The sequence below is a fragment of the Schistocerca piceifrons genome, chromosome 7 (assembly GCF_021461385.2).
Source record: "Schistocerca piceifrons isolate TAMUIC-IGC-003096 chromosome 7, iqSchPice1.1, whole genome shotgun sequence".
Lineage (NCBI taxonomy): Eukaryota > Metazoa > Arthropoda > Insecta > Orthoptera > Acrididae > Schistocerca > Schistocerca piceifrons.
This window is the reverse complement of record NC_060144.1, coordinates 518,436,641-518,449,224: the sequence shown is the minus strand read 5'-3', so window position 1 is coordinate 518,449,224 and position 12,584 is coordinate 518,436,641. Positions and strand designations below refer to the sequence as shown.

General features: G+C 38.3%; 1 protein-coding gene across 2 annotated transcripts in view; it reads right to left on the bottom strand.

The window, feature by feature from the left end:
* Positions 1-12,584, bottom strand: part of LOC124804660 (protein SPT2 homolog) — a 51,268-nt gene that overhangs the window by 29,155 nt on the left and 9,529 nt on the right. Inside the window, exons 2-3 of one of the 2 annotated variants that reach the window (XM_047264895.1) lie at positions 11,112-11,190; positions 975-1,110 (exon numbers count right to left, since the gene is read on the bottom strand). In XM_047264895.1, the coding sequence (XP_047120851.1) occupies positions 975-1,056 (82 nt within the window). In that variant the 5' untranslated portion in view covers positions 1,057-1,110; positions 11,112-11,190. The remainder of the gene's footprint in view (positions 1-974; positions 1,111-11,111; positions 11,191-12,584) is intronic. The other variant, XM_047264894.1, reaches the window with a different exon arrangement.

Here is a 12,584-nt window from a genome sequence, read left to right as displayed (position 1 = left end):
AAAGCCACACCATGGACTTATATTTTGTATGGGCATACCAGTGATGTTACTGGAAATTTTTAATCTCTGTGATGACACTAAGATTCAAGATAAAGCTGTACATAACAATGTAGTGGAGACCACTATTTGAAGTAGGTGTGTTCATGGAGAAAATAAAGTATGCCCCCCCCCCCCCTCATTTCATCAATCCCTAGTGAATTCTCACTTAAATTCAAGAAACTGCATTTCCCCCCAAACGAGTGCTCCACAATGATAATAGATAAATCGCAGGGTCACCAAGATTTGTAGTAGTTGATCTGCCATGGGACTTTTTCCCCATGGTCAGTTTCAGGTGGCAAATAGGCTCACAACGCAACCTGGTTGTTTAGGTGTCACGCACCGACATGGCAAAAAAATCTGTTTGTAAAAAGGTACGGTAAAAGTCCAACACACAAAGTGACACTTATACATTCTAATAATGTACTAAAGCATACAATTCTGTGTGTTTCTTTTTATCCATTTCAGATTCAGTATCTTCCACCGAATCTATCTTCTCGTAGTCTGACAACAAACAACAAACAGGAACAGGTAGCTACAAACATTAAGCACTTGACAGACATTTACTGAACAACTGAACCATCTCAAATTCTCCAATTTTTCCCCTTTCACCTCATGTATGATGCAAGACAAAACACATTCTTTTTCTCACTGTCTACTCATGATGCAGCAGTCAATATTACATTAAAAAAAAAAATCTCATAAAGTAACAACAGTACGCATAGGTCTTTCTATGCCATCGTGATGAGCATCTGTGAGTGCATAATAAAAAAAAAAAAAAAATAAAATAAAAGTACAAGAGAAAATAATAAAATAACATAGGTGACAATATCTTCCTACCAATGTGCAAAATAAACGCAAAAAGAAGGAGGAAGAATATGTGCATTTAGACTGATTAAAGAAACTGAATGCAACTAATGGAAGCCACTGCTACATACCGCCCAGTGTCACAGCTGTGTTATCATTGTCAACTGCATCATCTATAACAGACTTATTTGCCGCTTTTGTCCTCTTGAGCATAGCTGCAACTCTTTTCTTCGCTTTCCCATCTTGTGAACGTAGTGCCAGTAGTTCCTGCAGAAAAGATCAATACAAACTTGAAAAAAAATTATCTCCCCAACAATGCACTATTAAAAATTAACACTTTGCATAAGAAAATCCATTACATTTGGCATTATTTAAGAAGTTGAAAAAAATTAGCACTATCAACAGTATGGGAACAGATAAAAGTAACACAATTCTTCAAAAACAATTGTGAAAGTTATAATAGGACAGCCTGCAAAACACAGGATACAAGTTTTAGGGTAAAATTTTGAATGTCAGACCAATAACATCTGAATGTCTTAAGTGCAGGGTAATCAAGCATCAGTAATATCAGCTACATATATATGTTTAATGCACAATTATTGGAAAGTGAAGAAAATTTGGTGGCACATTTCACAAGCTTATATTCTCTTCTTCTTTGAACAGCTTATCATCCAAGTTTCGTTTCCATACAAGACCAAAACTACACTACGGCAAAACTTAAGCAGAAATGTAAACTTACATTCAGTACTAACAAATTTCACTTTTCAGGAAAGGTTTTCTTGCTACTACTAGAGTGCATGGTATATATACTTCCTTGTTCAGCTTTCATTAGTTATTTTGCTGCCCAAATACACTATGTGATCAAAAGTATCGGAACACCCCCCAAAACATATCTTTTTCATATTAGGTGCATTGTGCTGCCACCTACTGCCAGGTACTCCGTATCAGCGACCTCAGTAGTCATTAGACATTGTGAGATAGTAGAATGGAGGGCTCCGCGGAACTCATGGACTTTGAATGTGGTCAGGTGATTGGGTCACCTGTGTCATATATCTGTACGCGAGATTTCCACACTCCTAAACATCCCTATGTCCACCGTTCCCGATGTGATAGTGAAGTGGAAACATGAAGGAACATGTACAGTACAAAAACATACAGGTCCAACTCATTTGTTGACTGACAGAGACCACCGACAGTTGAAGAGGATTGTAATGTGTAATGGGCAGACATCTATCCAGACCATCGCACAGGAATCCCAAACTGCATCAGGATCCACTGCAAGTACTATGACAGCTAGGTGGGAGGTGAGAGAATTTGGGTTTCATGGTCGAGCAGCTGCTCTTAAGCCACTCATCATGAAGGTAAATGCCAAATGACGCCTCGCTTGGCATAAGGAGTGCAAACATTGGACGAAAACAATGGACGACTGAACAGTGGAAAAAACATTATGTGGAGTGACGAACCACGGTACACAGTGTGGCGATCCGATGGCTGGGTGTGGGTATGGTAAATGCCCGGTGAACGTTATCTGCCAGCGTACATGGTGCTGACAGTAAAATTCGGAGGAGGTGGTATTATGGTATGGTCGTGTTTTTCATGGAGGGGGCTTGCACCCCTTGTTGTTTTGTGTGGCACTATCACAGCACAGGCCTACATTGATATTTTTTAAGCACCTTCTTGCTTCCCCCTGTTGGAGAACAATTCGGGGATGGCAATTGCATCTTTCAACACGATTGAGCACCTGTTCATAATGCACACCCTGTGGTGGTGTGGTTACACGACAATAACATCCCTGTAATGGACTGGCCTGCGCAGTGTCCTGACCTGAATCCTATAGAACATCTCTGGGATGTTTAGAATTGCTGACTTTGTGCCAGTCCTCACCAACCGACATCGATACCTCTCCTCAGGGCAGCACTCTGTGAAGAATGGGCTGCCATTCTCCAAGAAACCTTCCAGCACCTGATTGGACGTATGCCTGTGAGAGCGGAAGCTATCATCAAGGCTAAGGGTGGGCCAACACCATATTGAATTCCAGCATTACCGATGAAGGGCGCCATGAACTTTTACGTCATTTTCGGTCAGGTGTCTGGATACTTTTGATCACGTAGTGTAGCAAAGTTGATCTTTTACTTTTAGTATCTAATTTCCCAATCTAATTCCTTCAGCACTGCCTGATTTAATGTTACTACATTCGATTAGCCTTGTTTTTCTTTCGGCAATGTTCTTTCTATAACTCTTTTTCACGTCACTATTTATTCCATTCCAATGATCTTCCAAGACTTGTGCCATCTCTTACAAAATTCCAGTTTCCTCTTCCTAAATTTTACTTCCCTTTGAAAATTTCTTATTAGTATTCTTCACAGCCTGCCTGATGTACAGACTGAATAACACGGGGGACAGACTACAACTCTGTCTCACTCCCTTCTCAACTTCAGTTCCCACTTCATGTCCTTCAACTGTCTGGTTTCTGCAAAAGTTACTGGCAACATTTTGCTCTCTGTATTTTATCCCTGCTACTTTCAGAATTTCAAACAGTGAACTCTGTCATATACTTTCTCTAAATCTACAAATACTATATAAGTACAAATCTTTGATCCTTGATGTTCTACAGCTTGTAAATATTTGTTAAAGGTCATCTTCTAAACACCACGAGCCTTACTTATGATGTTTACAGCCAAACTGGTATTTGGGTGTATAACCTGTCGTCAGTGGCATCTAGTACACAGGACAAAAACAATAGTATGTATATCGCTATTTAAAATGTAACATTAGAAACACATTTTACATTAAGGCCAACTTACTCAATATGTTGCTCATGAAAATTAACATCAGCTTTTATTTACAGTTGAGCCACAGTGTTTTGACATTCCGTGTAATTTGAGCTGGTCTTAAGAAAACTAAAATTTAACATTAAACTAGAGTAAAAAAATTGTTTTCATACACTGTCTGCAAGAACATTTCACACACTTTCAAATGTGTTACATTTTTTTTTTACTTTCTTTCAATTTTCCACGTACAATATGGGTAAAACTGTCCCACTTAGGGTTTTCATCATTCATAATAAACAGAAATAACCCTGGCCTTAGACTGCTAATGCATTTCTATTACAGATGGACAGGTACCATTAGGCTTTGAGGAGTGCTTGCTCTTTCTTTGTTACCCCTTCACTATATTTAACAGGGACTGTCTGACAATCAGCTGTACAGTGCATGCCATCCTTTCTGTTACCCCTATTGTTGTGCCTACTCAACAACAGTGGTCATTGAAATACAGTAGTCCGAAATAGCAACACAGTGCACATCTTGTAACATTGGCTGACCATTGTTGTATGAATTGTAGTCGGTTGTGGGTTTACAACTGCATCTATATTCTGAAAAACCCGAACAAGGTGTATGGCAGAGGGTATGTTCCATTGTGTTAGTATTAGGGTTTCTTCCTGTTCCATTCACATAGGGAGCATGGAAAGAATGATTGTCTGAATGCCTCTGTGCATGCAGTAATTACTCTAATCTTATCCTCACAATCCCTGTGTGAGTGATATGTAGGGGGGTTGATGTATATATCCCTAGAGTAATCACTTAAAGCTGGTTCTTGAAACTATGTTAACAGATTTTCTCGAGATAGTGTGCATCTGTCTTCAAGAGTCTGCCACTTCAGTTACCCGAGTATCTCTGATGACACTCTCCCACGGATTAAACAAACCTGTGGTCATTCGTGCTGTCCTTCTCTGTATACATTCAATATCCCCTGTTAGTCTTGACTGGTATGTGTCCCTGCACTGTAGTGAGCCTACCTCTGTCACATCAATTTTAAAGTGTTGTACATATTTACAGTGTACTGTACATATGTAACTGTGTCTCTTAATTTTAATTTATACATTACAATGAGTGGTAGGGGCAAGGGAAAATTTGTGCCACTGAATGCGAAACTGGAGGCTTTAAAAAGACTACACAAAGGAGAAACATTAAAAACACTTGCTGCTGAATATGAAGTTGGTGAAGTGACTGTTGGAGACTGGTGTGGAAAGAGACAAAATTGAGATATTTTCATCAAACAAGTGTCCTACTGTATCACTTGAATGGAAGTCAATGAAGAAATCTGAGTATGAAAAACCAAATGAAGCTCTGTTCATTTGGTTTACTCAACAAAAGCAAAACTGAAATCCAATTTCTGGGCCTATTCTTCAAGAAAAAGCTGTAATTTTCAGAAACAAAGAAAGGTGAGGACGATTTTACACAATGAGGGTTGGATAGGTGGAAGAAGAGATATAGCATAAGGGAGCTTAAAATTTGTGGTGAAAAACTTTCTGTGGACTCTCAAACTGTTAGAAAATTTTATATGAAATTAGGAAAAATTATACAAGAGGAAAAGCTCACTCCTGATCAACAGTATAACTGTGATGAAACAGTGTCACATTATAAAATGCTTCCATCTAAAACTCTAGCCTCAAAAGAAGAAAAGATTGCCCAGGGCTACAAAAAGCACAGAGAGGTTAACAGTTTTTGCTGCATCGAATGCAAGTGGAGACCAAAACTGAAGCTGCTGGCAATAGCAAAGGCTGCTAAGCCTAGAGCTTTAAAAAATATCACTGCTTCTGCACTGCCTGTTGCATATGCACACCAGAAATCTGCCTCTGTTTTAAGATTTTGTTCCAGAGACCAAAACATATCTAAAGATGAAGTGTTTGCCTTCCAAAGCAATCTTAACACTTGACAATCCTGGTTCGCACACTGATGAGGAAGAACTACAATGTGATGGTATTCGTGCCTTGTTCTTACCCCCTAACATGACAAGTTTAAATATGGCTATCGACCAAGGCATTTTACAATGCTTGGAAAAAAGGTATCGTTGTAGTCTGCTTCAAACACTTCTAAAAAGAACAGAAGGTGAAAGAAAGAACTATCAAAGAATTAAAAAAACTACGACAAAAGACAGTTTGCCGGAGAGCTGATTCATGGTCTGAAATAAAGATGGAGGCACTAAACAAGTCATGGAACCAAATTTTATGGAGCAAAATGGGTACCTACAGCACAGATGAAGATGACCTACTGTTGACAGAGCTGATGGAAAAGCTTACTGGATGTGAAAATGTGAATGGGAGTGATGTTTCAGAATGGATGAATCGTAGTGAACAGTTTGAAGTGACTAATCTTACAGTTATTGAAATGTTTAGTAAATCCACTGAAAATGGTGACAAGGAATTACCTGAAAACATTGTAACAGTGCCACACACACCGAGGGTTTGACAACACTAGATGTGGCATTGCTTTAAATCAAGCAGCAAGTGGAAGCTATTCCAACTGACACCATACTTCCTAGAAGATGGTTTGACATTGCTGCTAGAAAACGAGGTTCTATTTTAAAACAAAGGTCTATGGACAATTTCTTTAAAACGTAATTTATATTTTTGCAACTTGGAAATGTGTGCCCATATATGTACATGTAACAAAGATATGTAACACACTATTTTTTATTTATTTTTAATCATTATTGTGCTCTTAAATGATTGATTTATGATTTACCCATTGCTTAAGTGTTATTTCTGTACTATCTGAGTTTTTTGTCACCTGAGGTAACCTGAATTTTTCAATCATTATTGTGCTTTTTAAAGATTTATTTATGATTTATCCTTTTATTTAGTGGTATTTCCATATTATCCAAGTTTTTTTGTAATTTGAGGTAGCCTCAACCCCAATTAGCTTGAATTACCAGGGCTCTACAGTATTTATAAATATTTTATACTTCATATACTCTATTCTTACATACTAATCATCCAGGTAAAGTATTTTACAAATATTGAATGCATGGCAAAGATGCAGAGGAATATGATTTCAGAAATAACAAGAAACAGGGAGATACACAACACATTTCATTACAATGCCCAGACTGAATGGTACAACCAAAATAAATAAAAAAATATGTGATGCAAATATCAAGATTTATAGGTCAATAATAAACTATAAGAGGCATTAAAGGTTAATCTATACCAAAAGAAGTAATTAATTAAGTACAAAATATTTATCATCACTTAGCAAATACTGAATAAAGAAAAAACCAATGTAGACTCTTTGCCCTATTTGTCAGTTTCATGTTTACATTATATAACAGTTACATCCAATGTGACCAAGAAATTTTACCAATGAACACAAAATTTTTTGTTGTGTTCTGTATCAGGTGCCACTGACAATGTGTTACACAACCAAATAAGAGTTAGGCTACATATTTTAAGTGCAAGTGCATCTCTTGGTGGCTAGATGTCTTTTAACATCTATAAAAGTTGGTTTGCACTTTTTTTAAATCTATCTATTAAGATAAAGTTTCAGAGTCTGCATTGCCTCACTTGTTCCTTCTTCAGAAGTCAAACTGATCTTCCCCAATGTCAGCTTCTACCAACTGTTCCGCTGTACTGTAAGTAATTTGTGTCAGTATGCATGACTTACAGAACTGATGGTTCAGTAATATTAACACCTGTAGGCACATTCTTTTTTGGGAAGTGAGATTATCAGAGTCTTCTTGAAGCCTGAGGAATATTTTGCCTGTCTCATTTATCTTGTTAACCAGATGGAATAGTTTTGATATGGCTGCATTTACAAAAGATCTCAATAATTCTGAGGGAATGTAGAATACTCCATGGGTCCTGTTCTGACTTAGGTCTTTCAGTGCTCTGTCAAACTCTTCTTGCAGTATCATATCTCCCATCCTAACTTCATTTACTTCCTCATCCTTTGCTATAAAGTTGTCTTCAAACTCATTTCCCTTTTATAGCATTCCTATATATCCCTTCCACCCCTACCCTTTCCTCTTTTTTGCTTAGTAGTGGCTTGTCATCTGAGCTCTCAATATTCATATAGTTACTTCTCTTTTCTCCAACTATATCTCTAATTTTCCTGCAGGTGTATGGTTACCAACCAGCTAGCTTTTTCTAAACTCGTCCAGCTTTTCAAGGCTTTTTTAATGTACAGTTGGCTTTTTTTATTTTTAGAAAATGCTCGGCTTTTTGGTAATGAAGTAGAATTTCATCGTCTCACAAATTTTTGTGTGAAGTAATTGGACTGAAGTGTAATAAGTTGCTCACACTTGGCTATTTTTATTTTTGCAACATCAAATGTGTAATTCTTTGGAGAATCATTGCAGTCATTCATAGATGGTGTATACAATATCTCGATTCAAGATACTGTTGTTTGCCTCACACTGTCTCAATACTTTCACACACTGAAACAAATGCTTGTTAGTTAATCATCTGAAGTTGGAGATTCCTCATTTTATCACGTTTAGAAATGCTGAGTCACTGAGAATCTTTTGAAGTACTGTTGCCCTACAAGACTGCATCTACTAATTAGAAGTCTGTCATCTTCCCATATAAAAAATAGTGACAGCAGAAAAAGTCTTGCAACATCCAGAATTGGGCCATATCTACAATCCTGGATGAAAACTCTACACTAGATCAACAAAGTTGTTCTTTGCTAAAAAAAAAAAAAAAAAAAAAAAAAAAAAAAAAAAAAAAAAAAAAAAAAGGGTCAGAATGTCAAAACATTTTGAGAAATTTTGAAAATCTGCCAATTTTTCTAGTAACCCTGCGTCTACTGAATGTGTGTTTTTTTCTCATTGCATCTCAGAGGGCAAAAGAAAGGAACAGTTTGTTAATAGACTCAGTCAAAGGAATATTATTGGTCAAGTAAAATTTTAAGGATACGTTTCATGATGAATTTTGTAGGATTCAGGATAATATTTCTCCTCTTCATATTGAAAAATACAAGTTTCAAAGGAAGTACCACTGTAAAAGACTGAAAATTACATTAAGGTAATTGTACTTATTTGTGACCACACCATCATTTAACACTAACGCAGATTTTCTACACGAGACCTGAGTTTGTCCCAGAATATATAATGTTCAATTAACTAACGGAAATGCAGCAAAATGACGTTGTCGACAGCTGCCAATATTTTGACAGGTGACCACACTCTCATTTTCAAGGTAAAACTGCAGCGAGTAAGCATGGTGCAAAAGCATTTAAAACCTTGGTCTGCAGAGCAATTCTGGAAAAATAATGCAAACTCTCTCTCACACTCTGTAAACACTAGTGCCACCACACATCTAAAGATGACTCACACCAGAAGGTAATGATAGTGAAAACTAACAAACAACAGGTGAGGTAATTGGTTGTATTATGCAGAAAAATTGTATGAAATGCATTTTCCGACCTCCATCTACGATTAGGGTCTGTTAAACATTGTCTTGTTTTGCATAAGGGGGGTTTCTATTGTATTCTTGCAGCTGTGGCTTGCCATGTACTGGTCAGAGTGTCAAGACTGTGGAGGACTGGTGTACTGAGCGCAAGCATCCCACATGTTTACAACATCTGAGAAAAACGGCTATTGCAGAACACTGTCTATGCACTGGGCAACCTATGAAATATAACTACACAAAGATTCTATCCTGTATTTGTAGCTGTTGGGATAGTGTTACTGAGGAAGCAGTTGAAATCAAATCAGCAAGTATAGAGATTGAGGTTTTTGCTCAAATTCTGTGTTGAATCCTGCTCTCTCCCTTGACAAAAAATAAATAAATAAAATAACACGGAGCTGGAGTAAATGCCATGTCACCCACTGTTCAGTAATTTTCACAATTGATAACTTCTTGCATTGGTCATTTTTTGTTGTGTGGTGACCTAGTGTTTACAGAGTGTGTGTGTGTGTGTGTGTGTGTGTGTGTGTGTGTGTGTGTGTGCGCGCGCGCGCGCATGCGTGTGCGTTTTACCTTTTCAGTACTGATCTGCAAACAAAGGTTTTAAATTCCCTTCCACAGTCTGTTGCAACCTGTAGTTGTAAAGGTACTAGCTGCCCATGTGGCTCACCTTCACGCATTCCTTTTTATATATTTTGTGACTAAAACCCTTCTGGCCTGTTAATTATTTTATATGTGACATATAAGTACTGCCTCTGTCTTATTTTTTATTGTTAGTTAGTACTTACACTTTTTATATAAAAATATCTTTTCCTATAAATTTGTAACTATGTTATAGGCCATTTTAATTGTTTTAATTCTGATGAAGGCACTCGTAGAAGTGTTGAAACCTGGTCAATAAGACTAAAAATAGTGACTGAGAGCTCATTTGTTTCAATTTTAATTTAGAAGCTGTCACTGAACCAAGTAGCCATGTTTAAAACTTTCCCTTCCACAATACTTACTTGCTGTAATGTTGCCTTGAAAATGACAGCATTGTCACCAGTCAAAATATTGGTGGCAGTTGATGATGTCACCCAGCTGCATCTTCTGTACGTCAATTGGAAATTTTCAATTTATGATTTTCTGCTCATATCGGGATTAGCATTATCATCACCCCAATGTGTAAATTATAAATGATTTATTGATTCTTAAATAAACTATCAGGCTTTTTTTTAAAAAATGTTCTATTTCTTGTGAAGCACTGTCCTGATTTTGATAATTCTGTATTGTTAAACCTATACAGATGGCAACTATCTTCCCTCTAGTTATACATGCTTTCATAGCTTTAGTTTCACCTCTAATGATGCCTGCTTTGCCATTTTGCACTGTGAGAGAGAGAGAGAGAGAGAGAGAGAGAGAGAGAGAGAGAGAGAGAGAGAGAGAGAGAGAGAGAGAGCAATTACCGTACTTACTCGAATCTAAGCCGCACTCGAATCTAAGCCGCACATGAAAAATGGGACTCGAAATCAAGGGGGGGGGGGGGGGGGGGGGGGGGGGGGGGGGGAAATTTCCCGAATCTAAGCCGCACCTGAAATTTGAGACTCGAAATTCAAAGGGAGAGAAAAGTTTTAGGCCACACGTCCAAATCGAAACAAAGTTGGTCCTTTGTAATATGAGACACGATTTAGGTCGAATGAATGATGATACAGCTACAGTACTTTGGTTCGAGTCGTAAGCTTAGCAGTTAAGCTTTCCCAGGTAGTCATTGCTATGTGTCAGGCGCTCCGTCCGTATTTATACGGGCACCCTTCTTTTTCACGTGCTTCGTCTGGTTTGAATTGATTGCTTATTTTTCATTGATCTGATAAGTGCCGTTCTTTTTGTTATAGGTGTTTACGTTACTCTAAGCTGAAAATGCATTATTGTACTGTGTCATGCATTGTTTGTCACATTCTGATAATGAATGTTTACAGCCTGTCGCCACTCGCGGCATGGCTTCCTTTTGTGCGCGCTACCGCCGCTTACGATTTTTTAAAAAAGAGAGAAATCGTCTCATTAGTGAAACAATGGCAAGAGACTGCTACTTGTTGTTATTTACACTGCTGCTTTCTCGGTAGTCTGGTGTCTTCTGATGAATAGGATTACTGACACTGCTGACAATCAGACTTCAAAATTTCCTGTTGGTAGAGGAGTGTGTGTCAAAGATAATTTCTACAATATAAAAATAAAACAGCTTGAGCTTAATAGTTGAAGAAGAATGGACTGGTTGTATTCTACTTACAGAGCCAGGAAAATATACATGTACGGTCAAGAGTTTAGAAAGCTCATAAATCATGGCAGACTCGGTAAAAAACTGTTGCAAGAAACAAAAAATGGCATCTATCAAACAAAGGTAAATGCAGGATGGAATGTAACAATATTATGAAAAAGAAAGTTGCTACTCACCATATAGTGGAGATGCTGAGTCGCTGACAGGCACAACAAAAAGACTGCCACAAATTAGCTTGTGGCCAATATGGTCTACACACACACAACTGTAGTCTCTCTAGCAGTGTGGCTTTGTCAGTGTGGCTTTGTTGCCAGAGACTGCAGAGTAAATGAGTGAGTGTGTGTGACACACGTGCGTGTCCACACACGCTCTAGTGTTTCATCTATTTTTGATGAAGGCCATATTGGCAGAAAGTTAATTTGTGACAGTCTTTTTGTTGTGCCTATCTGTGACTCAGCATCTCCACTATATGGTGAGCAGCAACTTTCCTTTTCATAAAACAATGGCATCTGTTCTAAACGACTGATTTGTGGCACTGCAACAAGATGGCAGCTGGTCAAAAATTGACACTGCAAGAGCAAACAGATAGAAAATCTTCAGCCAAGACAACAACGTAACTTCTTTTCTTTTCCAAAGCAGCTGAGGAGCTTGTCCCTTCCATGGGGCCATATCACGAACGTGTCATAAAAATAACGTAGAAAAACAAGTAGGTTTCCATTTGGATGACGCCAAAGCTTCCTCCTCGAAATACTCCATATAGAAATTCGTCCTATGGAAGGGACAAGCTCCTAGACTTCCTTACACACCTGAACTCCATACATCCGAACATCAAATTCACTATGGAGACCGAAGCAGAAGGAAGTTTACCATTCCTGGATGTCATGGTCAAAAGAAGAGAGGATGGCACCCTGGGCTATGAGGTATACAAGAAGAAAACGCACACCGACCTGTATTTGCATGCAAATAGCTGCCACCACCTTTCGCAGAGGAATGGTGTTCTAAAAACACTGGTGCACAGGGCGCGCACCATCTCAGACGCAGAGAGTCTGCCCCATGAGCTGGAACACCTTAAAACTGTATTTTGGAAAAACGGGTACTCGGAATGGCAGATCAGACGCGCTCTCCGCCCCACCTCTACAGTACAGCGTGTGGAGATGGACAAAGTCACAGAGGAAGAGATAGCCATCGCCTATATACCGTATGCTGGCACGCTATCGGGGAAAATAGGACAAATATCGAGAAAACACCGAGTAGGAACTGTCTTTTGCCCACCCAATAAAACACGAGCATTACTGGGAAGTG